The sequence below is a fragment of the Thunnus thynnus genome, chromosome 11 (genome assembly GCF_963924715.1).
Source record: "Thunnus thynnus chromosome 11, fThuThy2.1, whole genome shotgun sequence".
Classification (NCBI taxonomy): Eukaryota; Metazoa; Chordata; class Actinopteri; order Scombriformes; family Scombridae; genus Thunnus; species Thunnus thynnus.
The window spans coordinates 8,118,207-8,145,764 of NC_089527.1; the positions used below are offsets into that span (position 1 = coordinate 8,118,207).

General features: G+C 39.2%; 1 protein-coding gene across 1 annotated transcript in view; it reads left to right on the plus strand.

Moving 5' to 3' along the window:
* Window positions 1–785: 785 nt before the first annotated feature.
* Window positions 786–27,558, plus strand: part of tfpia (tissue factor pathway inhibitor a) — a 41,189-nt gene continuing 14,416 nt past the window's right edge. The window contains exons 1-2 of the mRNA XM_067603030.1: window positions 786–1,177; window positions 25,149–25,349. Of these exons, the coding sequence (XP_067459131.1) occupies window positions 1,090–1,177; window positions 25,149–25,349 (289 nt within the window). The 5' untranslated portion in view covers window positions 786–1,089. The remainder of the gene's footprint in view (window positions 1,178–25,148; window positions 25,350–27,558) is intronic.

The window sequence follows — 27,558 nt, forward strand, 5'->3', positions numbered from 1 at the left end:
AAACGTACTTCCATGTAAAGTCCAGTCAAGTCATTTTTATTTATATATTCTCAAATCACAAATTTATCTCAGAGGGATTTACAATCAGTACAGCAGATGACACCCAACTTTAGATTGATTCAGATAAGGAAGAACTCCAATGATGTGGCTTTTATGACAGTGAATAAATTGATTTTTATTCTGGGTGTCCCTGACCGTGTATCAAATCCCACACCTGTGCAGTGGTGCAACTAGTGCATCTGTATTTGACATAGTGTGTTATGTGCATAAAACCAGCAAGATACTTAACACAGTGTAATGAATTCGTTTAAGTCATGAAAGTATAAGGTGCAAAGGGACTGGCAGACTATAATTTCAGTGTATATGTGCCGGCTTGAAGCTCAATTACATTGTGTGTCACTACCTCAGGCCTGAAGGAGCTGAAAGAGGTTTTTTTTTAAAAAAAAAAAAAAAAAAACCCTCCATAGGACTCGGGTACGAATTTCTTGAAAGAAACAGACAGCTGAGTCCGGGTAATGGGCCTCAGAAGAATATTTCTCATCACAGAGAGATGAAATGCTGTGGATTAAAGTGTTGTTGAGAGTTGAAAAGATGCAAACGGCGGCCAAGCTCGCTACAGTTCATCGGCTCAGCGAGAGAGAGAGAGAGAGAGAGAGAGAGAGAGAGAGAGAGAGAGAGAGAGAGAGGGAGACCAAGTTTTCTACTGAGACGCAGTTGTGCAGGTTGCCCACAATCCTATTATTATTATTAGGCTATAATATACACGTCATACTCTTTATAGGCTATGGCGAAATGATACAAGGTGAAGACGGGTAATATGATAACATAATATAAATAAATAATTCACTGGTTTTCATTTACGATATGAGTCGGTGGGGGGAACTTTTTTTTTTTTTTATTTCCTTTTGTGGAATTGTCCCTCCAGGAAATTACTGGAAATTTCAATTTCACAGTGCCTGCAGACTGGCACAGTGTTATCAGACGGAAGTACGCACCCACACATAGCCTACACAACTTCAGCCCTTCAACTTGATGAAGTTTTCCTCTTAACTTTACATTCAGTCTGGATCAGCCCCCCGGTTCACCAGCATGGCTCTGTCCAACAAGTGGTGGATTTTGTGCTCCGTTTCACTCGCCTGTGTCGCCACTTTTGGGTCTTGCAGCAGAGATAGAAGAGGTAAGATGCTTGAAAAAATATATATAAGGATGTGAAGATTGTTATTTTAACTGTGTTCACCGTGTATACACTACGACTGAGTGGTGACACATCCTAAAGGAAAAGTTTTCGTCCCGTAACGCGTGCGTAACTGGAAGCTGAATGTAAAGTTTATAATTCCTACATATTCACACTATTAGACTATTTGTTCCGGCTTCAGTTTATTTATGATGTGACTTTGGATATACAATGTAATACGTGATATTCTTATAATATTCAACGTTACTGGTTTGATATCTTCTAAATTTTTAGCGTAAACATATTTTCAAACGAAAGTGACGCGTAAAACGGGCTAACCCCTTTAAAGTAGTAAATCGTAAATAGTAAACAGTAGATCGTGCAGTTATCGATTATGTGTAATACTCCACACACTGATAATACCGGATCCATATACTAATACTTATATTGAATTCCTGTTCGTACCAACACCACAGTTGACGCACTACTGGGCTTGTTTTGTTGTATTAGGAGGCCTTTTAATTCCTCATTAGTGAGGGCAGAGTTGTGGCGTCAGGAAGGGCCAAAGTCCACACCGTCAGTAATTCTCATACCGGCCACGACCCATACCTGAACCGCCTGGCACCTCCTCCTGTCCTGTCATGTCCCAACAACAGCCTCGCAGGCGAAAATGAGTCTGTTGGGATTGGATGTCAGATACAAGCGCTGAAAGGTATAGGGTCTGCTCCAAAGTGGAGGAGAAACTGTAATACTCCTCTACTATTCCTCCATCCCTGCGAGCAAATACTGAGCTGGTCTGACTTCAGTAATGAAAGCTGTGTGCTTAAAAGGAAAGTCCAGAAAGGTCATACCAAGTATGTGAGGTCATATATTGGCTGAAGGCAGTGGAGAGGTTTGGTGATGAACTTCAATATTCACTGTGTTCCTTTAATGTCAATGTCTCTTATCTGTCTGTGAAATACAGCCTGATTTACACTATGCATTTCCCTGAATGGAAGGAACATGGACAGTTATGGAGCATGGAGCAGAATTGATACTAAAGCATGAAGGCTGAAAACCTTCCTATGAAGAGAAAATAAAACATTTTATTGCCTCTAGAAACATTTTACAAGTAAATACAATTCTTGTGAGCATTGTTCATAAAATACTTAATTACACAATGAAGCTTTTTCTTAAATTTTTTGTAACACTACTTCTTTATTAAGGTCCATTAAGAGCTAAGAAAGGTTGGTTTGCTCGTCATGCTTGGTTTGACTGTGATCAGTTCTGCCAGGGCTGGATTAACTCCCTAGTATGGCCTGGGGCAAAACTGAGCTCTGGGCATGTGAGTACATAGACATGTGATACAGTCAGCCACATACTAATATTCATAGTATTCATTTGTACATACATTCAAGTGCCGTTAGTAAAAACTTTAAAACAACATATTGTACAACTTTAAAACAACATTGCACAACTTTAAAACAACATATTGCACAACCCATCCATCCGAACAAGTCCCTTTGGGGACTATGGCCTCTATGGCTCGTACTGTGTCCTTTTTTGTTAATAGATGTTAATAGAAGAAAACATTAATGAGTTTTTAAAACTACTGAGTCTTCACTTGGGTACTCTGTATTGTCTGCCAGAGGGTAAAAGCTTGTACTCAGAGTGGAGAACATGGGATGGATCAGCAAGTATTCTCTGTGCTCCTCTTAGCATAGACCGCTTGTATAGAGATTGAAGGGACTGGTGTTCTTTCTTCCCTATGACCTTCATGACAGTCTGAACAAGACAGGCAAGCCTAGATTGAAACTGTACTGAGAGGTTACCGTACCATGCCTGTGTCCCATACCTGATTAGGCTCTCCAAGACTGCCTGGTAGAACAGATACATAAGTTTCTGGTCAACCCCATACACTCTGAGCCTTCTCAAAAAGTACAACATCTGCTGTAGCCTGGAGCGAAGGCTGTCTACATGGGCTTGCCAGGTAAACATGTTATCAATATAGTCACCAAGATACTTATAAGAGACCATACCTGGATAATCACGGGGCTGTGGTCACCTACTACCATAGGGTCAAACACTATCTCTTCAGTTTTCTTCACGTTCAAAACGAGGTACATCAATGTAGGTATCATTGTCATTGATGTATCATTGTCACTGTGCAATAAACTAAAGATAACAGTGTCATCAGAGAATTTAAGTATGTATTTATCCAGGTGTATGCGCACACATTCATTTGTATATAATGTGAAAACCACTGGAGAGCTCACACAACCCTGGTGGGCACCTTTACTGATTGATTTGGTGTCAGAGAGGGTGTTGTTGACCTTTACATGCTGGGTACAATCTGTCAGAAAAGAAGTACCATTTAATAATAAAAGGGTTCACACTCATCTGTTTCATTTTCTGAATCAATAGATAATAGAATAGATGGTGTTAAAAGCTGAACTAAAATCAACAAAAAGCAGGCTTGCATAAGTAAATGGTAAATGGACTGCATTTATATAGCACCTTTCTAATTTACCGACCACTCAAAGCGCTTTACACTATATGCTGACATTCACCCATTCACACACATAGTCATGTAGAGGCTGCCAACCTGCTTATCAGGAGGAGTTTCTGATCATGCACACATTCACACACTGGGAGCAATTTGGGGTTCAGTATCTTGCCCAAGGACACTTCGACAAACGGACTGGAGGAGCCAGGGATTGAGCCACCAACCCATCTGATTAGTGGATGACCTGCTCTACCTCTGGGCCACAGCCGGCCCCCAAGGAAAATAGGGCACTATGTGGGAGTCAACTCAAAAGTCCTCAGCAGAAAAGCGGTGATGTCATCTAGGCGCGTACCTGACGGAAGAATGACTGGACCTTGTGTCGGTCCACAACCAACCTGGTGCCAGAGTCACTTGAAATGGTCTCTAGCATAGTGTTATAATCCTGAGTGAAATCCTGAGTCTCAAACCTGAGGTAAAAGTTTAGTTCTTTGGCTTTCTGAAGATCATCTGTGGTGATGAGGTGCTTCTTACTTGGTTCCATGTTAGTCATGTTAGTTCGCAGAATCCCACAGTTTTTTTGGAGTTCGTTGTGGTGAAATGTTGTTGTATCATGTCCTTTTGTGGCCTCCTGGCCTCCCTTAACATTTGATTGGGTTTTCAGCTACATGCAGTTGCAATTTCTGAAGGTTGCTTTCTTCCTGTTGATACAGTTCTTTTTTGCTATGTGTGGTTTGTTGTTGGAATACACAATAATGGCCTTTTTTGATGACCATGCTATCCATGTTTGTGTAACTGGTTACCCTCTCAACAGCCTCATCTATATTTGTGTCGTGAAAATATTCCAGTTAGTCCGCATGAAGCATCCTTTCATTGTCTCTATGCTATCTTCTGACCACACGGTCACTATTTTAACCTGTGGTCTGCTGGATTTAAACACAGTCTTATATGTTGGTATTAGATGTACTGTGTTGTGGTCAGAGTTTGCCAGAGATGGTTTGGTTTTAGCTGTGTAAGCATTTTTAACATAATATTTGTCTAAAATCTTGTTGTCTTGTGTTTTACATTTGACATGATAGCTCAAGTTTGCAGTGGTTAAGGTCACCCAGAATAGAAAATAGGGGCCCCAGGTGTACGCTGCAGCTGATGGCGAACACAGTCTGCTATGCGGGCTGCAGCTCTTGCCGCATTCCTGCTGGGTGGGATATAAACCGCACAGATGATAATGTTCCCAAACTCCCTCAGGAGGTAAAACGGTGTCATATTTTGACAAAGAAGTTCACCGGATACAGACAGTTCCTCTTACCATGTATTGTTTGCACCAGTTGTTACTCACAAACACACAGACGCCTCCACCCCTGTCATTCCCAGATGAGTCGTTTCTGTCCGCACGGATGAGGGAGAAAACCTCAGCTTCAACGAGGGAGTTGGGGATATCCTTGTGGAGCCTGGTTTCTGTTAACACCATGACACTTGATTCATGATACTCAAAACATGTCCAGGCGTTGATTCAGAGTTCCTCCATTTTGCCTCTGAGTGACCTTGCGTTGCATGGTATCATGGAGGGCAATGGAGGTCTGTTTCTCCGTCATCTGAGGAGCCGTATTATCCCCCCTCGTCTGCCTCTTCTCCGCTGACGTCTGCATCATTCAGGCTGCACTTTCACAGCTTCGGGCAGGTCCGTGGGGGGAGTAAATCAAGCAGAGCGGAGTGACAGCAGTATATCTCTGGTGTAGGAGATAGGTAGCTGAGTCACCACGCATGCTGGAATTGTTTGGCATGTTTTAAGGAATTCCAAAACAATCAGCGTTAGGAGGAGAACTTGCGCAAAAGTCACCATAAAGTCCTTGACCTAATGTTGCTCTCACAAAAACGAACAAACAGCAATTAATACAGAACTAAAACACCCAAATAAAATGAGTAGAATGCAGCAGCACATAAGCCCGGGCAGCACATAAGATAATAAAGGACTCGCTGGACCTCTGTGAAACTTAACATCAGTATCATTGGTGCATGGTCTTGGTAGACTTCGCTAATCATCTCACGGAGGCGTAAACATTGTGTCTCATTAATTTGTGGAGAAATTTAATTAGATGCTCACTTGCTGTTTGAAGTGGTCCTTTTATTAGGAAGCCTCAGGCCATAGACAGAAATGATACTGTGCAGCATGTGCCATCTTAAATTAGCGTGTGCAAGAAAGAGTAGACTTCAGAAAAGTACTCGCCTAAACTGTCACTAAAAACCATTTGACTCCATTAGATGAATACACCTATAACTGGAAAGTGTAGACACTCCTCTGCCATGCCAATTATTAGGTGTTATCTAACGTTTTCTCCACTCACCAGCATGAAAACCTTCAGTTTTTTTAATGAGAAAATGTCGCTTTCGTCTCAACATGAATCTCACCTAGAAGCAATTTACGCTGCAGCAAAAGCAGTGGCTCTATCTGGGGGCGACACCAGCACTATAATACAGACTATTAATGAATTAAACTGCATGAAATTTTCTCCGAATGATGCAATTCACTATGCTCTGTCTCTTCTCTGCATGTACAAGCATGCATCCATTCCCACTTTCTACTTGAGTTCAGTTTCTGCATTTTGTGCATGATATTTGTTGAGTCTTATTTGTCAGTTTTAATTATTTAGTTTGTTATGCCTATTCATTTAATTATATCTTAGTTAACTTTTCTTTATAAAACTGACTACTGCAGAATCCATCCTAGTTTACATTTAAACAGTAGCTGTAGACTGTAGAATTGGACTCCAGTCGCAAAAATGAAGACTTGCAACTTGACTTGCAAGTCAGACTTGGCTGTGTGAAACTTGTCTTGAGACTTGAAGGCAAAAAACTTAAGATATTTGACTTGATGACCCATAAATACTGAAAATGCTGCCCTGTGTGCAGTGTTTCCTTTTGGAGCGCTGCTAAACTGTCATGGATAACTGACAGCACACCATAGAACACTGTAAAAATATTAATACATATGAATAACAAATTAAGTTGTTTCAACCGAAAAATATGAGTGACCAGGCTGCCTAAATGTTAACTGAACTAATACTATTGATTTGTAAAACATGGAGAGCCAACTGAACTTAGCCTAAGTAAGTTAGACAAACTTAAAATTGAATTCAGCAAACAGCTGCTTACAGTGAGCTGCTTGAGCTGTCAGTAAGGCTTGATTTCCATTTATGTTTTGTCTTTTTTTCACTAGTAAAGCAGTTTCGGGTCTGCAGTATCGTCTGTAGAATTCTGCTTAATCATTAAAGCTTTGGCTTAAATGTTGACAGGGATGTACCGAATTGAAAACCCAGGTTCTGTGATCTGTAGAACTCTACAATGTTCCAAATGGACACAAAGTCATTGTGATGTTTTCTTGCACAATTAAACATATTCAAATGTTAGCTTTTAGGCTTTTAGATGAACAACAACGTTCCCTACTTCCAACTGGACATTCAGCGCAAGTATTTGGCCTTTGTGTTATTGTCATCAGCATTGAAGGATTGGTAGACTTGAAAAACCTTTTCCAGTGCAGCCTTTTTATTTAAGTCAAACACTTGAGACTTGACTTGCTCTTGATCCAAAATATTCTGCTTTTAGTCTCTTGAAGGCTGGGATGTAGCATGCAGACAACCCTATTTCATTTAAATAAGGTTGTCTACACAAAATGGTCCCATCTTGTCTGTTTTGTCTGAATTTTAAAGAGGGCCTGCTTTAAAAACAGTTGTGGTGCCAACAGCAGGCTGCATGGATGAAATATATAATGAGCAGTGGAAATGAGCAATTTGCTCCCTTTTAGTTTCCATTAATATCAGCACTCAGAGTGGTCTTTGTTAGTCATTTCTTCAGCTTCCTGATCATTGCTGCCTTGTCTGAATCTCAGTATATGACAACGTTCTGAGATGGAAAAACATACTTGATTGAATCCCATTGGTGATTGTGGCCTATAGTATTGACATTCCCGGCATGCTCCCTCCCTCTATCTCTGTAGGTTATGGTACTTCCCAGATGCAAGGGGTTTAAAACTACTTGAGGTGACACCTCTAGCTACTACACCGGTAGTCTAGTAGTCATGTGTTTGGTGTCTCTGTCTTTTTCTTTCACTGTCTCCAAACAGTACAGTGATATGGCGTTTAATTAGTCTCAAAACATGCGCACATGAAAACCAGGCGTGTGCAGATGATATAAGTGCCAGAACAGTATCCGCGAGTGGAAAAACATCCTTGCAAGGGAGCATTTCTGCTCTGCATGCACAAATGCAGTAACGCATACATACTTGCAATTGCTCAACACTCGCTCGCTGGTCAAGTTGACTTTTGAGACTTTGGAGGTGGGATGGAATAGACAGTTCGCTCCTTTGATTGGTCACTTAGAATACTGACAATGACTTTTGATTGGCTGTTTGGTTTGATCATTGACACAGTTAAAGACAGGCAGTTGCCTGAGAGAACAAAGGGAAACATAAGTAATGGTATTTAGCAGCTGATTCTCTGTTTTTTTCCCTACTTACACTTATGAAAAAATGTTAGACATTGTGTTATTTCTCCATCCAGACCACATTAGACCAGGTCTAATCTAAAACCACTATACTTAGACCTGTCAAATCTGGACTAGATTACCAAGGAGACTCTAGAGAGTCATTAAAACACAGTTTTAGATTTGTGAAACCTTTACTCTATTTGTGAAAAAACAAAAAAGAGTGATTTCACTTATCTTGCGGCTAGAAATTCATAGCACTATCCCCCGTCTCTCCATTTCATTGGTTATATTGGTTACTGTAGAGCTCCTCTTTCTCAAACAAAGGTAGAAAAGTTATTTTTACCTTTTCAAATATGATCACACAATATCTTTATAGAGTAACTGTCTAATCTGTCTAATGTGGTCTGGATGGGAAAAAGCATTGAAATTTTCCTTTTTCAGTTTTCACATATAGAATAAAGGTTTCACAAATCTGAAATTGTGTTTTAATTAGTCTCTAGAGTCTCATTAATCCTTGGTAATCTAGTCCAGATTTGACAGGTCTAAGTATAGTGGTTTTTGATCTAGACCTGGTCTAATGTGGTCTGGATGGAGAAATATCATTGAAATCGCCCTTTTTTCTGTTTTCATAAGCAAAATAAAGGTTTCACAAATTGGAAAGCGGCTTTAAACAGCATTAAGGCTTTTGCTATGATGTCTAACACATCTTCGTAAGTGTAAGTGGTGAAAAAACAAAGGATCAGCAGCTAAATATCATTATCTATGTTTCCCTTTGTTCTCTCAGGCAACTGCCTGTCTTCGACTATGTCAGTGATCAAACCAAACAGCCAGTCAAAAGTCACGATCAGTATTCAAAGTGACCAATCAAAAGAGCGGACTGTCTATTCCATCCTCACCTCCAAAGTCTCAAAAGTCAATTTAACAAGCAAGCAAGTGTTGAGCAGTTGCGAGCATGTAGGGAGGATCAAGCTCATGCTCGTCACAACCCCATGCTCATAGGAACGCATTTGTGCACACGGAGCAGAAATGCTCCCTCTACAGGATGGTGTTCCACTTGCGGATACTGTTCTGTGCACTCATATCACGTGCAGTCACCTGGTTTTTAAGTGTGGGGTTATGAGACTAATTAAACGTCATACATTGAGTATACAATGCAATATAATATGTGTACTGATACTGTGTATGAGCACACAGCTGTATAAGGATGCGTCATAGCTGAGTTGGAGTGGACTCATTATGACACTTGCATTATGTAACCTAATTGACATGGAACAACTTGTGATTTTACTCGAGTGCCACAGACTGTAGAGTTCAAAAGTCCCTGCTGATTCATCTGCTTTATAATATAAAATCAAGGACAGCTTGGTGTACAGCAGAAAAAAAAGCAGAAATTGTAGTTTAGACTGCTAGTCGAGTTGAGTTTTCCGGGCACGAGTGGGTGTAATAAAACAAAGACAAGAATACGGGGGAGAGTCAATGACAATACTGAGTTAGTCAGTGAACTTAAAGATTTTTGTTTTGAATAATATATAATAACACAACATGTTCACATGTGATTTATCATGCTCTATGTAGAGCAAAGATTCTCAGATAGAAGATTTTGCTCTGTGGAAATTGGTCCTGAGCATCAAGCCTCCTACTTCCAGATAAAAGGGCGACTGCATGGTAATATGCTGAAGTTGTGTCCTGTATGAGGAAGTGCCTGTCCACTCAGGCTTGACAAAGCAAGGGAGATGACAAATGCACTCAGAGGAGCCTGAGCCGCAGGATAATCTGTGTGTCTTGTGCACTATCGCCTGTAGAAATTTGGCTGGTCAAAACAAGACACTGGAGGATCTCGCTCTGGGGTCTGGGAAACTATGATAGACATTTTTCACTATTAAAAAAATAAATAAATAAATAAATAAAATATTAACTGATATTGAAAATAATCGTTAATTGCAGCTTTACAGTACATGTTATTTAATCCCAGGAGCAAAGGTAAGGCACAAATTAATGAAGCACATCGTTAGGTAGTCTCGCTTGGCATCAGCTGTTTCTAATATGCAATCATTGGGTCATTCACAGTTTGTGTGGCCTGTAACATCCAATCATATTCATTCAGGTGCACAGTGTGAAAATTATAACCTGTTTACTCTGCTGTTCATGATCTTGACAATGTTGTTTGCTGCCGCGCTCCTTCCACCGCCCTAACCTCATTGTAATGTGGTATTTCATATTATAGCTTTAACTAAGATTAATGATCATTTATATTTATTATAGGGGGATTAGCTCTGTAAACAGAATACTCGTCGCTGCTTGGATTCTTTGAGAGCTCCCTCAAAAAGCAAAGCCTTTTCCACTAAATGTAAAACCATTTGCTCTAAATGGTCAATTCCCTGATTTTTTTCCTGTTGACACTGGTTCCTTTTGGTTTCAGTTTGAGCTGAAAGGATGCTGCACTTTGGCACAATAACCCAGCATTATCACAGACAATAGAACACAGATTGGATTGATTAGAGCAGGTGAATAAAAGGCCAAGCTGTTTCACTCAAATTTAATCATTCAGACAGGAGTGGTACAGTCTCGACAACACTAGAACAGATGATGGATGCTGTGTCTGATGTGAGAATTTTTAATGTGTAAGATTACACTGATTGCCCTGATGGGGGCCAGATTTCTTCCAGTGAAAGCTAGATTTCCTACTTTGATAAACTGTGGTTGGTTAAAAATTGGCACATATGGTGCTTGTATAACTTGAGGGAATGGTGTGTTTACTTTCTGGTTGGGGTGTTTTTAATTATTCCCGAAGCAAAAAACAAAGTAAGCCTTTTGTTCAAACGTTGCTTCATCTGTCTGTATGTACAGTGTTGCTGTATCTTGAAGGACAGTCTGTACACAATAGAGTCTGCAGCAAGGGATTCATTAATACTGTCTCTCTGTAGCTTACAGGAAGCTTAATTTTCTGAAATGTTGACACATAACTGGATAAACATTTCACATTTTGTACATTTTGCATTAGGGGTGAATGACACCAACAGGGATACTTATTAGGGATGTAGTCCTGTTGCATGACTCACACATTTACCAGTATTTTATCTGAGTCTGGAAAGTTTTTGCAAGAAATTAGAACTGGTCATCTGCTAATGGATAAGACTATGGTAATGTTTCCTGTATGAGTCGTACAGACGATAACTGTACGCTTTATTTAAGGGAGAGGGTTTCAGGAAGTTATGAGTCTTACAGGATACTCAACTTGTAGAAGATAACAGTTATGTTAAGTCAGTCTGGAAATGAGCAATGTACAGATGCTTAAAATAGAAATATAGCTTGAGATATGTAATGGCGTTAATGTATAATTTTGTTTTCAATATATTTAGCAAGGAATGTAAGAAATTACAAAGCAGGTTTCAAGGTTAGGGAAATAGCTCATATTAGTGCTGCCATAAAAATTCAACCCAATACATCTTGATATCACATTGCAGAATAAACTACCTGTCATCATAAAAGGCTTTGCAGACACCTTTGCTCTCATCCATAACAGCTAATGTCAGCGTATACAAAAGGTTCAAGGACTAAAAGAAAGGGTCAATGGACCGGAGGAACATTTTCATAGTTCTGAAAACTGTCGAAGGAACTACCCCCTTTTTATTGTGTTCGCACTGCAGAAACTGAGAATGATCATAGTTCTTAGAACGCTGTTTTGAGGGACTTTTTTTAGCTCCTATTTCAGGGTAGGTACTGTCCCAGCAAAAGAGGGACCTTGAGGGACATAAGTGTACGGTGATTGATTGAACACATGAGCCGATGCAGCACCAGCAATCACAATTTTTAAAAACCTGTGTAAAACAACCACATAGTCTAAATTCCTACGTCTCCTTTCCAACTTCCACCGTTATTATCATGAAACCCACAACACATGATAAACACACAGCTCCGATAACGGCAAAAATTCTGTGTGCTGTTTTCTTTTTCATGTTTTTTTTCTATTAATAAAACACACTAATTCCTGCACTTTCTACATAAAAGTCAGTTTTTCCTCTATATTTGTAACACTTCAGATAGATCATACACTGCCTCTTTGTTCTCTTCTCATTTTAGACTGAATAAGTTGGCGCTGCACCATTTGTGAATTTTTCAAAGAAAAAACAGTAACTTTTACAGGCTTAAAATAAGCACTGGTACCAGTATTACTCCCTTTTTACAGAACTGGGGACTCATCCCTCATGCTCCAGTGGATTCTGCTAATCGTTTCTGTTGAGAATTCTACAATAATGGCAGGAACATTGAAGATAAAACAAAATCTCAGCTTAACTTTAGGTGCATTTCATGTGTAATCATTTCCTCCTTATGTGTGACCCCAGCAGCAACGGGGTTAATCCCTCACAGTAAAGCATGCTGTCAAACTAAACTCTGTCTCATTGAAGCTCACCAATTGCCAATGAAAGAAGCATTCGCCCTTTTTTCTCGTTTGTATTCTTTGAATGATAACCTGCATCGCAAGAAAGGACTGCGGTATCGATCCTCTCATCTAATCAAGAGTGCATCTACAGTACAACTGGTCGAGGATGACATTTGTACAGACGGGGAATGAGCCACTTGGTCTCGCTTTCTGTCTGTCCCATTGATTCAACTGTGTAATCAGATCCGCATCAAAGGAGAGAAGGCTAAGACACAAACATTCATGGCTACAGTCTGTAGAGTCATTGAAAGTCCATTCGAAATATGTAAAATGACAGCTTCATTGTATTTAAGGTACTGAAGATGCATTTAGGAAAAAAAAAATTGCTTTAGCTAGGCTACTCAACATGTGATGCTTGCAATTTGAAAAACAACAGGTTTTTATTTTCTTAAGGGTGATGGTCACAGTAGCTGCTCTTGAAAAACCTGTGGTGTGGTCCTATCCTGTGAGAATTATGTGATTTCCTGCTGATGACACTGCTCACACATTGTAATGGTGTGATGGCAGAGATAGGACAAGGCTTATATTGAATTCATACTGAATTCATGATATTGCAATAACACACTATATAACGTTATTGCAAAGACTGCAATATGGGTGTTTTAAGATTTGTTTTTGAAATTATTTAGGTTATGATTAAGTAAAATTCTGAAGAAAACAATTAGATTTTCCAGCAGATATGCAACAACACTCAAAGGCTAATATTTCCCCCATGTGAACAGTTTGTCTGTCTGTTTCAAACCAGTTTTTGAATGAGTGGCAGAGAGTGTATTCTGTATAGTTTCTTGAAAGTATACAAAGATATAATCTCTTGTTATTATAATGGTCAGCATAATTAAAATCTCAAATTGTCTGGTTGATCTGCAGTGAAAATTATAGGAGTAAAAGATTATCCACGTCTCCAGGAAGTCTACATGCAGTCTGTGCTTACACATCTCCTTCACATCTAATTCCAGCTTTTATCCTTTGATAGACACATTTAAGTTCCCTCAGTGTAGGCTAAACCACAAACACTCATTTATATATATAGATGTCAAGCTACTTAAGACCAGAGAATAATATCTTGTTGGCCTAATGGTTGTGCAATATGTCTTCATTGCCACTTGTGGATGTACTTGTGTTTTGGATGATTTAATTGGATAAGATTGCTTTGCATGCAATGTGTGTGTGTGTGTTATTGTGTTGCATAGGCTACCCTTATCTATTGTTTCAAAATGTGTTAGTGTGTATACTGTAATTAGGACTGATCTACAGTCTGATGAACCCCAGCACAAGACAACAATAAGGACACAGACCTCACCGTCCAACAGTATATATTAGCTGTGCCTGAAATTATATGTATGAGGTGTGACTGGTTTCTACATAGCATTTCCACCCCTTTCAGGTTACGGTTAATTTGTTTGAACTTTGCCCTCTATGCATCACTGCCTCTGATTGCTGCTCCCTTGCAGAGAATCAGGAGGTTATGATCAGTCTGATAGCTCCTGATGGCACAACAGCACCACAGTGTGCGGAGGTGAACCACCTGCAATTCTTCAGGCTTGGCTGGTCTCCCATTTTTGGGGGTCAGTGTCTTAGACAAATGGTGTGAGAGGGCAGATGCTAGCACAGGTGCAGCCACTCATTATAGTGGCCCTGAAAGGCTTTGAAATTATCCCCTTCGGTCTTGTGGACTGTCATGTTTGATCATTCCAGTGTTGTCCTGCTTCCAGCATGTGTTGGATAGAAGTCTGTGAAATTCTACTTCAGCTTAGTTTCATCCACTTTATGTTGTAATTACATGCAGGGAATTAGTGTACAGTGAGATTTTCTTCACGTCATCTGGTTGAGATAATCTAATATCCAACACATATATAAAAGGAGCTTAGTGTTATTTAAGTCTTAAAGATGTGAGACAAATAAGTCATTTAGTACATGAGCTGGAAAAACAAACAAATCTGCACAGAAGTTATATACAGTAGATAGATATTCAGAGGCATATAGGACTGGCATTGAAGCTTCATAGACCTAGTGAGTAAACACAGCTGAAACACTGTCAAATATTTTACTGTCATGTCTAAAGTACTTCTTAACAATTCACTCCCCCTTAATCATATTATCCGGCTAGCCAAGGACTGACTTCCATTGTGGCTTTTCTCTCTTCCGTTTCTTCTGTTATCTGTTCCTTGAAGCAGGGAATTTCACAAGAGCACTTCTGCTCTTGTGAATCATTCGGTTGTTATTGCTAGTGATGCATTGAATAATTCACTCAATGTTTTGTAATTGGGACTCCCTCAATTTGGCAGATGGTGTCTTGGTACTTCTTTCCCCTACAGGCCTGTGCAACTTATGGTAAACGTATGCCCACGTCATTGTCTGCCATATGCTCCTTCTGGACTGAGAAGTTGCCATTTTCTGTCAAGAAGAAGAAAAGGCCAGACACTATTTTGCTCCTACAGATGTATGCTTGATTTCTTGCAAAGGCATGACCAGTTTCAGGATATTTGTCACTAACCTGCAGCTCATCTATTCACACACTCCCATTAGAGCGTAGTCCAGGAAATGCACTTTGTCCAATTGATCGGATGAAAACCAGCCGAGACAGACTCTTAATTGGCATTGAGTGGGATTGTTCGGTAGTGGCAGCGCTTGGACTTTGCAAATGTCAAAGCCCGGATTTGGCAGAATCACTGAAGCGAGAGGGATTTCTGGTTCCCACTATTGTTTTGTTATCAAGAGGAAGTGGGAAACAGGTAGGGGCTCAACTAAGATATAGCCAGGAGAGATAATGCCATTGCAAAGGGAGGGCGTGGAAATTTCCACCACTGAGCTGACATTAGAGAAAAGGGAGTTGGATCTGATAAAAACACCTTTTCAAGTTTGCAGGTGCTAGATACAGGAAAGAGAATTAAAAGCCATGAAAAGGCTGATTTTTCTTTGTATTTGTTTTATTTATCTGTTCAGAAAGAGCAAGACAAAAAAAACTTCAGAGGTTGTGGTTGGAAAAAGGCAAGCTGAAATGAATTTTAAATCTGGCCTGGCAAGGACAAATGGGTCTACAAAAGCTATCGAGTTGTGGAGCAACAATTAATTCGCTCAATGCATCCCTCCTCCCTCACCACCTGCCACACCAACACGCAGGCTCTGATTAAAAATGCATGGATCTCACAAGCCTTTTAGATAATTAAGAAGGTTTCCCTGCAGCGCTACTAGAGCAAAAGTGAGAGCACTGTCGCAATCTTTTTTAGCAATACTAGATAAAATACATAATGGTTTGTACAGAGATCTGTAGCGTAAGTTTGTGGTGAAAGATATTATATGATCTTTCATCTGTGCCAAGTTTTTCCCATACGGGCGTTTCAAGCAACATTGAAACCACCAATCATGCAGAGTTTGTGTCATGCTCCATGTACTGAGCTATACAGGACTAGGCCTGTTGCTGCCCAAAAACAAGTAGGTGTCTCAGTCTTCAGAGTAGCCCCCAGTATGTCTCCCGGCCACACAATGTGGGCTCTCAAAGCTTTTATTGTTCGTAGAAATGGCAACAGATTTCTCCTAGAGGCATGAACGTGTCCATGTTTCAGTGGGATTCCTTTGATATGCTGGAGAAAGTGCTTTGGATGGTACTTGAAACCCACTTTGATCTGCTAACATGAAGTGCCATGGAAGTGCTGTATGCAAGGTTACTGCAGGAATGAGGCCATCTTTCTTTAGCGGCTCAAAAGCCATAGTCAGGTTTGCTATTACAGTATTTGGCTCGTCCGCATTTTAGTAGCTTTGTAGTGACTCACACGACAATGACATTGCTCCCCTTACTTCTTTTTAGTAGTGTGAAAAGATGTTCGCTCTTCTTGTATTTCATCCAATTTTTCAGAACCTCCTGTTATAAAATCTAAAACGAAACCATAATGAACCACAATACTCACCGGTTTGACTCAATAATAATAGTGCCAGTTTTCTTTCTGAACTTTGTTGAGATGTGGTGTTTATGTGGTAAAAATGAGAGTGAAAGAGCAAAATTGAGCCATTTATCATTATGACATAATTTGGCATTCCATTAGAATAAATCTGATTAGAATATGTTTGTTCCTCTGCATCTGTTATATAAAAAAATATAATACTGGTTATGGTGTTTGTGGACCCAGAGGTCAGACCATCTCATGTGGTTGCTTGATATACAAACAGTGCTAATGTGACATAATGTGAGTGAAAGACAAAAACTATTATTTTTTAAATACAACATTATTGTACATACCATATTTTCTTGATGTAAATGGCCTAGATTATAAAAGATTTGGGAAAACAAGACATTTGAAGATAGGAAACACTTTGAACAAAAAAAGACACCAGATTTAATGTCTTACAAATACAGTAGCCTATAGTGTCACATTTTTAAAATAGACACTAAATCAAAATAACTAACAAAATAATCACATTTTTAACATTTTGCCATCTCAAACAAAATTAACCAGCAGATTAAGATGTTTGGTCATTTAAACTGGCTCTGGTTATAGGATCCCTACATCTTACTGGGCCCCTACTTACTAGGGCAATGTGTAAGGATAACCTGAGATAGATTTGGCGAACCCATTGGTAAGTCATCATCCTTGAAGCCTTTTCTCTTTTAAAAATTAAACACCCAAGTATCTGAGTAACAGGCGTTCCTTGATTTATTCAGTTTTTCACTCACATACTCAACACAATCTCCTGTCAAGCTCAAGTCATTATGCGAACAAGGAAATATCTTTTCTGAAACATTTTTCAGACTTCGTTTGTAGACCGGCCATCTTCTAACATGACACACAGTGACACTGTATTACTTGGCCTCTTGACAGATGACTGTGTCTGGTCAATATCTGTAGTAAATGTCGGGAGACACTTGTCAGGAGCTGAGAAGTGCCTGCCAACATATGTTACTCAATTATAGCAACACATGATTTGGCAGAATACTCAGAATACAGCAGAATGTATGTTCAGCTGGACTTAATGGTCACTTTTGGGACTGCTAACTGTAGTCGGATGGACAGATAGAAAATTAGTACCCTAGAATTATTTAGGCTGGAAATAACCTGCAATGCAGCACTCTATAGAACAAGACTTTTGTACTCAACAGTTTTGAACGTCTAGTCCTTGCACTCTGTTACAGTTGTGTTTTTAGGGTTAAAACAGTAACCTGCTAAGAGCTCCTTCTGGTCTTGTAAGTAGAATGACAGCCTTGAAACCTACATAAAAAAAGAAATGCAATACATGTTTTAAAAAATGTGCACACATACTGAGACACACAAATACATATAATCATGGTAGACTCATTTCTACAGAGTTCAACTGTAAAACCTCGGGACAGGCTGTGACTCATCCTCAGCCCTTTGTCCACTGGCCTCAGGGCACGGCTCTGGTAAACAAAGATAATGGCTCTTACATTGAAGGACTATCTACACTGACAGACTTGATTCACCCTTTTGGTTTCTTCACCAAAGTATACGTGTAATACTTGGACCAAGTGTTGCAATCAAACATCACTTTTATTTAAAGGAATTTGTACTCTTCACCTCAAGAACAGCTTACACTTAGCAAAGTGAGTCACTAAAGACAGTGGTGTTGACTAACAACAGTGATGACTAACTTTACTACTGATTTGCACTCGAGATTTTACGCATGTAGAGTCCGAACAATGTTGTGTGTTTTTTAATGACGTCAAAACCTGAATATGCCACTTCAAGCGTTTAAAAGCATCGTATGTTCATGTTATTACACTCACTGAAAATAATTCACCAACATTTGAGATGATGCTGTGAAACCTTTGGCATACATTTTAATGATTGGTTAAACCAAAGTAACAACAATGAAGAAAAGAAAACAAAATGCTTAACAAATACAGGCTGTCATACCTTAACTATGGAGGTTTTCAGTCCAGGTTGTTTGATATACCACAACTTTTTTAACTGGTTGCCAAATTGTTATAGTCAAGTCAGGTCAATTTTATTAATACAGCCCAAAATCACAAATGATGACTTTAATAAGTAACCTTATACCAGACTGAAAAGCAGAGTTTCACTGCTGTCTAAGGTCTGTTCTAAAGCGTTGCACCACCTTCTTTGAGGACATGTGTAACATCTATAACCAAACCCACCTGTGATGTATGAGTGTACTCCAGGGTGTTTCAGTACACCATGACATCACAGGTGGGTTTGGTGATGTCATGGTGTACTGAAACACCCTGGAGTACACTCATACATTTCTGCAGCAAGGTGAGAAGTTAAACTACTGGAGATGAGCAAAAGGAAGATTTTCAGATGATGTTAGGTTGTATTTTAAATGAACATGGATGGGTATGACTCACTTGGAATTTAAAAATTATCCTCACAAAAACATTCTAATCAGAATCATTAGTCACTATATGTATTTTATGGTGGATTGGGATCCAGATGCTGAAAAATGCTTAAAACTTTTATGTTATTGAAGTAACAAATTATAAGAATTGTACAAAAACTAGAAAAGTACCCTTTGAAAAGTACTTTACAATTTTCATCAATGAATAAAAACAAAACAATAACGTAAAAGACAGATTAATGGACTTATTAACTAATTATTGTTTTAACTAAAGTCTTATTCAATGACCTGCATGCCTCTGTGGAATTGCGCACTGTAGCCTAGCTCCTGCACTACCCTTAATAAGAAGCTTTTTGCAGTCAGTGACATTATGTGTGATATTACCATTTCTTGGAAGAAACTGATTTATGCACTAAATTCATCTACAATCCATTGAGAATTGGACTGGAAGTGGCAACATAACAAGTGAGACAAACTACAAAAACACGCAGGCTTGCATGCTAATGAAACATTATCGAGAGCTGTGGCCTCTAAATGCTTAGAAGACACAAAAAATAAAAATGTAAGACAACAATGAGACTGTCAATGATGAAAACTACTTTTTTTTTGTTTACTAAAATTTGATAAAACTAATATAACCATACCAGCTGTTTCTGGGGCTTTTTTCATAATATTATTGTGTATAATATATGATATTATATATATTGTATTGTTATTATTGTGTTATGTGCAATATCCTTGCCTTTGTTACAATGAGCTTTGTTTAGGTTGTGTTTTTTGGTTCAAGAATGTCACTACTTCAACTCTAATTGTTAGGAAAAATGGAAAGTTTAAAGCCATATAGATGAGACAGCAGATGACAAAATAAATGGGAGCTGACAAAACTGTGGCATTGCTCAGCTCCTTTCCTCTGTTTCTTTCTCCATCTGTCTCACTTTCCCCAGCTGATCTTTTTAGGACATCATACTTTACTGTCATCTTGATAACAGTGCTCTGTGGTTTTTTATCTTTAACAGACTCATCAATGATTGGCTGGCTGGCTGGTTTTCTTTCTGTTTTGTTTTTTTTTTTGGCTCCATAGCTGTTGTGCCGTTGGTGCTTAAGTCCCTTATGCTAAAGGACATAGAAATGAAGATAGAGGATAATCTTCTGGTACACTAAACAAGCTGGGACTGGGCCTTAAACCGATTCAACCTGCCCATATAAGGAATTACAGAGGTGCTTGGCACAATGCACGTGTTGGGTAACTCAGATCTTTATCCAACTGTGTGTGCAAATCTTGGCCAAGCTGAGCCTGTCAGCAATACTCAGGAGACCAGCTGCCAATGGAAATTTGAAGCATCTAAAATCTGTTTCCCTATTCAGCATCGTCCATATTTCAAAGACCTGGTTGATTTGTTGGTTCACTTCCAAGGGTTTTGCTGATGCATTGTGTGACTATATTTATTCACCTTGTGTGACTATATTTATTCCTGATGACAGATCTGGAGCTTTGGATGGATTTGGGGATTGCTTGGAAAGGTTGTTTGCATTCAGAGCCGTCACAAGGGGTGTGCAAATATGTGCAAATATATACATATATGTATGTATATACATATATATATATACACATTGTCAGAATGGTGATAATTATCCTTTATCTTTATTATTGAAGTTGTAATGGTGGTGGTGGTGTACTGGAGTGCATTATACTGAGAAGTGTTCCTCCTCATGTATGTTTATGGAGTGGACAAAATATTGGGAACACCATTCAATATAATATGCTCCAGTACACCACCACCACCACCCACTAAGACCTCAATAATAAACATAAAGGAGGATTATCACCTTTCTAACAATGTCATCAAGAACTGAAAATGTATAAGCTTTGTAAATGTAGAATTTATGGCAGAGCTGTTGTATTGAATTGCATTAGATTGCACAGGTGTACCTAATAAAGTGGCCGGTGAGTGTATATATGCAGTACTGTGCAAAGATTTTATGCACTTAAGGTAAGGTTAGGATGCCTTCAAAAATAATGTCATGTAAATTTTATTTATCAACTTTTTAACTTCATACAAAATGCAATAAACAGAAGACACCTAAATGAAATCAATATTTGGTGTGAGCAGCTTTGCCTTTAAAATGGCACCAATTCACCTCAGTACACCTACACACAGTTTTCAAGGTCCTTGGCAGGTTAGTTCCTGCATCTTGGAGAAGTTGCCACAGTTTTTCTGTTGATTTATGCGTCTCAGCTACTTTCTGTCTCTTCATGTAATCCCAGACTGACTCCATGATGTTGAGATCAGGGCCAAACCATCTGTTGTAGGACTCCTTGTTCTTTTTGTTGCTGAAGATAATTCTTTATGACTCTGGCTGTATGTTTGGGGTTGTTGTTGTGCTGCAGAATAAATGTGGGACCAATCAGAAGCCTCCATGATGGTATTGCATTATGGATAAGAATCTAAACATCAAGTGACAAGACAAGTGTCTAAAACTTTTGCACAGCCATTGTCTATATGGGCTCACTCAGTACAGTCAAATGACTGGCGTGTTGGTCACTGGACACTGCAAACTTCTACCTAAGTTAATTACTTTTCATTGAAAATGTCTGGTTTTGAATGAACAGGATTTGTTACTGGTTAACTGACTTTGAAATAGCCTCAGTTTGAAAGTTGTTGTGCCCTTGTTTAATGTGCCCTCCGTGCTGCATTTCACAAGGTGATGTAAAATGACTTCACTGTATGAGACAAAACATATAAGGGATGATCTGACGACACCAAGAAAGTTAAATATAGGAATGGATTTAGATTCAGATTTAGCTCACAGTTAAACTGCTTTGATATCATGTCTTCTATGTATATTCACTGGACAAACCTGAAGTTCTCCTCCACTCAAAAATGTGTTTTGCTTATTGTTACTATTCTTGGATGTTTGAGTGCAGTCACTATAGCAATAAGAGTAAGAGCAAGTCTGCTATGCATGCATCCATGGGGATGTACATGTTTGCATGTCTCTCTGTGTGTCTTCAAGGACCATTTCTAGTTTCAGTGCAGAGAAAATTATTTAATTTGCCCTCACAATGCCTTTGTCTGAATATTGGACTCTAGTGATTGAAGAACACACTGCTTATTGTACCTCGTTCTGTCTCAGACAAGAGCAGTATAGATCAATAGAAAATTATCCTTGGGCAGTGAAATTCTGGCTTATTTAACATTCCTATTTATGAGAATCCAGTCTGTACTTTTCTTCTCAAAAGGAATGATTCTGTTGCAGCTATGGTAGCTTGAGGCATCCAATCACAAAGACGGGAGAAACAATCTCAACTTGTCATTATATCTCTGTAAAGTTTGTTCAGTGAGATTCAGCAATGAGGTATGTTTACATAACCAAAAAGACCCAGATGGCCTGTGTCGCTGTGTAATTTCTACCCTGCTAGACAACCCAATATGCTACCGCTTATCAGCCCCGACAAGAAGAACGTAAATAAAAAATACAGCAAGTCTCTGCAGGGAAGCCCTGCTGCCCTCACCACACCTCCCACATGCAATAGCAATACCACAGGTCCAGTGGAAGGAAGTAGATTGGGAGTGTTTGATAGGTTTCCCCAATCCCTGGTTATAAATTGGAACTAGACAGGAGGGCAGATTGTTGTGGTGAGCTGCTGCCCTCATTACCTTGTCTTTCAGAGGGACTTTTTGGTGACTGTTGTGCTGAAAGGCCACGGCAGGGTGATTCCCATTATGGGATGTGTTTTGAGTGAACTTTGTACCTTGCGGGAAAGATCATTTAATGTTTGTTTTCTAAGCTAAACAGATCAAAACAGAATTGGATGATGATTAACTGACTTAAATGATTTAAAAAAAAACATAAGCTATCAGGTTAATGTTTAACAAAAGCACAAAAGCTCAGTCCAAAAACACTAAGGGCGTTTTCAATCCTATTGTTGGTTTGCTCTGGTCTGAATCAGTGGATGAGTTGGTAAAATTGGTGTATTTTTTTCCCCTTGGTTAGGTTCGTTTACACACAGAAAAATCCAAGCGAACAAAAATGCATCACTACAAGCCACGTGAGAATGTTCACTCCGCTCATCTCAGATGTGTCTGGGGTGGGAGCAAGAACATAAGCACAGGAACAAGGTCCTGTGCAAGGTCCTCTGGCCAAAAACAACATTCTCTGTTGCGCTAGTCAGTGTTGGACCTTGATTCATTCTCCAGCTAGTTGCTAGAAACTGTTGCTTTTGTTTATATCCATGCCAGTATGCAAAGCACACCTAGCTACAAGAACCATTTAGCTCAAACTGGCAGAGTACGCCTAGTTGTTGGGTCAGATTGAAGTCAGATCACGTTCCCACCACAAATGCAGATCCAGTGTTCGTTTGTGACCAAGACCACATCCTCAAAGGGTCTTGGTAAGGTTGTTTTGGTCCGCACCCAAGTATGATTGCAGTGTTCAGACCTGCCTAAATGAATCACATCAAGGGGGAAAATTATCCGATGAGTCCGATTCAACCGGATTAAAAAGTGCAGGTCTGAAAATGCCCTAAGTCTTTATCTACCTTAGTGGATTTGTGAGGCTTAAACACAGCAATGCTTTGAGCTACTGGTACATCAGCATGTACACAGTGACAATGGTAATATGCTGATGTTTAGCAGGTATAATTTCACAATCTTAGTTTAGCTTGTAAGCATGCTAATATTTGCTAATTAGAACTTTTGTAGGCATTTGATCATAAATCAAAGTATTGAACAAAAAAATAGAATTTTGACCAAATGTTGGCACTAGTGGAAAAGTTATCACCAAAATTAATACAATTCATCCTCTGGGTACCATGGATATGTGTGACAGTAGTCATGGCAATCCATCCAATACTTGTCCAGATGTTTCACTAAAAAACAATGTCAACTCCATGGTGGCAAAAAAAAAGGAAATTCAGTGGATACATCCTCTGAGGACCATAAATCTCAGTCTCAAATGTATTAACAATCCATCAGCCAGTCAGTCTGGACAAAAGTGGTGGACAGACAGACCAACAGACCGACATTACAGAGCCTAATTGCTAGCATGGCTAAAAATTATTATTAGCTTAGTGTTTAACAAAAGCACAACTCAAAAATACCCAGAGGAGGTTCATATTCACAGTCCAGCTTTCACTTTTCCTCTCTGTGCCAATGTTGTGAAAAAGGCAGTGAAAGTAGAAAACATTGAATTACAGATCACATAACATCAAGCTTATTTAATGTTAGCAAGTGAAATGCAGAACGACACTCTTAAATGTTGGCACTCAAGCCTTGGCCATCTGCAAATCCCTTTGGACAGACCTCCCTCTCTTCTCACTGGGTGTTGAAGTAACTGTACTGGTACAGGCGGTCATAACAGAGACCTGACCTAAATACAGCAGGGACGAGGGCAGAGAGAGCCGTCTCAAAGCAGCTTGCTGAGATAGTGATTTAACATTAGCAACTGGTAGAGCTCAAAGGGTTTCATTTCACCTATTTCTTGGATCTGACAAAGCCAGCTTTTATGATTGATGATGACAATAGAGAAGTGTGTCTATGCAGGACTAATTCACTGTCCACAACTATATCTGATCTTGGCAATTATGAATAATGTGACCTCAGGCTCTGTCCAGCAGTCCTCACCATAACCTCATCGATCAAACATTCTCTGCATAACAGGGCGGTTTATTTAAAATACACTCTAATCTTCCAGTCTCTCAATCTGCTCACTACACTGCTTATGTTCTGCCACTATGCAAACTATTGCTGTGTGCAGCATTCTGTGAGATTTACACTGTCTTCACTCGCTCACTCCTGCCAGCTGCCACCTGCCTAGTACTGCTTTTATGTACTGGAGGGATTTAGGTGCTCCCTGATGATACCTTATTCTCAATATGAGAATAAAAAAACACATATAGGCCTGCACCTAAACCAGAACTTATTTTATAAAAATCCATGGTTGAATATAAGTATATGAGTGCCTTCCCTGACTTTTGATACATTTGCATATTTTTAATTATTCAGTCAAAATGTTCAGTCAGGTCACACAGCTCACCATGCCGTTAACAAATCCTTCACACAGTCTTCCTCTTCAACCGAGTATCTGAAAACAGTAAGCTGTCAAACTGTTTCCACTGAAGGCTTTTGGAAATTATACTGGCTTGCAACTTTACCTTATCTCAAAGCCTGAGGTTAGAGTTTCATGCTGTGGCCTAATTTCTTTTCATGGAGTGTCACAAGAAGCAGAGTGCTAAAAGTTGTGTCTCCTTCCCACTTTGGCAGATGGAGCGAAACCAGAGCTCTTCATCTTCAATGAGTTGTGCGCCCTGAAGGATGATCAAGGGCCTTGCAAGGCCATGAAGGACAGATATTTTTTCAGTGTTGACACGGGACGCTGTGAGCTGTTTGAATACGGAGGCTGTGGGGGAAACGCCAACAATTTCAGGTCCTTGGAAGCATGTGAGGAAATGTGTGTTGTCTCAGGTGAGTCAAACTCTTTTGCTGATACTTTAGGCTACATTAAGATATCTGATATTTGGTGAGCAGATTTAACTATCTGCACTATAATGAATGTAAAGTTATATCAGCACCATTGATATGATGTTACAAAATAATTGTTTTTCATAATCAAAGTAGACAGGACAAGGACGTACTGTTGCTTTGCATTGTTTTTCAGCAAATGATCAGTTTTGTTTTCAAGGACTGTTTCATATTAGACTTTATTGCCACCTTGGGCATAAAATCCTATTACAAAGTAATTTTGTTGGTGTGCGACTAAAATGGAACATTGCCAGCACATTAATTTTGAACCGTTATGCTGGAGGCATCTCCTTAATGAAAAGAATTAAGAGGCAGTCAGCATTGTATTATTTATAGGTTACACAGAATAAATGATAATAAACTGAACTAATTGAATTAATTGTTAATACCTAATAACAGAGTATTCAAACTCTGAACAGCTGGATTTCCCAGTTGTCATGTCAGACTGAAAATGGATTTGAAATATTCTTAAACTGACCATAATAGTGTGTAAAACAAAAAATAAAAGACTTGACAACAACCTCTCCTCCTCCCTCCTCCTTTCTCTTTCAACCCAACCGGTCAAGGCAGATGGCTGCCCACCTAGAGTCTGGTTCTGCTTGAGGTTTCTTCCCGTTAAAGGGGAGTTTTTTTTCTTGCCGCTGTCACCAAGTGCTTGCTCATGAGGGAATTGTTGAGTCTCTGTAAATGAAAGAGTACAGTCTTGACCTGCTCTATGTGAAAAGTGCCCTGAGATAACTTTTGTTATAAATAAAATTGAATTGAATTGAATATGCGAGACATGTGCAGCCTTGAGGAAACAATCTTATAGTAACTCTTAAAAATTTTAAGGGGCAAGATCCATTTGACCAGCCTGTGTGCCCATCAATAACCGTCTGTCCTGTCGACATTGTGAAAATAACGCGATCGCTCACTGTGAATTGACTCTCGTAGTTACTGTTGCCATGCATGTGTGAATTCTAGTGCGGCACATAATTTAACATTGGCAGCTCTGACAGTTAAAATCAAAGGCAATTTTTGTAACAATGGGCTCTTGACTTCAGTACTACCATTGATTTATCCAGCTGAAATGACACCTGTCACAAGCGACATTTATCAGATCCAGAGTTGGTAGGAAACTCTGCCTCCAGCTGAGTTTTTCTATATTTACAGCTAACTTGTTTGAAAATTAGAATCCTAATTAAGGGTCTTCTATTGTAAGTATTTGATAGCTACACAAATATCATGAAGATTACAGACAACATGACAAAACGAAAAAGAAATGAAGCTTTGTTCTTGTAGAGTACGGCTTCATAGCCCAAATGTGCATGAGATTACACTTTTTATTGGAAAGTTGGGTTGGGTGCTACAGCAAAACATACTTATTATCAATATTCAAATACATGTCATATGTTTTGCTTGTGCAATCAAGATATCATGCATTATACCAATGAGTTTTGCAAATGTGTCTCATGTAAATTCCCTTAAATCCAATAAGATGCAGGACAAACACATTACCCTATCCTGATGTATTAAAAGGGCCAGGACGAGCGTCTACACAGTGGATGTTGCACAGGGTGTACATAGCCTATAACAAAATATTATAGTAAGCAAATGTTATGCTATCTCTTGCCAAAATGAACATGCACCGTAGAGCACCATTCTGAACAAGAATCCGCCCATATCAGTGGAAATTAATTGCCTCAACCAAGTATGTAAACATAGCAATAAATATCACGCAGGCAGGAGGGTTGTGTACCTCAAATGAATAATTTGAGATATAACATAATTAACATAATACATGGCTGGTTGCATACGGTATGTTTTACATCTGTAGTTGTGTGTGCATGCATGTGTTTGTATGTATGCCTGTGTCTGAGTCTGTTTGTGCTGCCTGCATGTAGAAAAGAGACTACGATTTGCAGTTTTTCAGTTCAATTACAATGAAATAAAAAAATGAAGCTAAAAATACTTTTCCTGCTGGATTCTCAGTGGGTGGGGAGAGTAGCTGTGGCTGTGATCCCAGGTAAGTGTTGAGTTCAAAATGCAGATGAAAACATTAGATATTTATGACAGGGTTTCAGTTTATTTTCTCTCACACCAACCTAAAACACTGTGGGCGATAAGCCTGCCGCATCTACCTAGGCAATGAAACTGGAAGATGCATCTATCA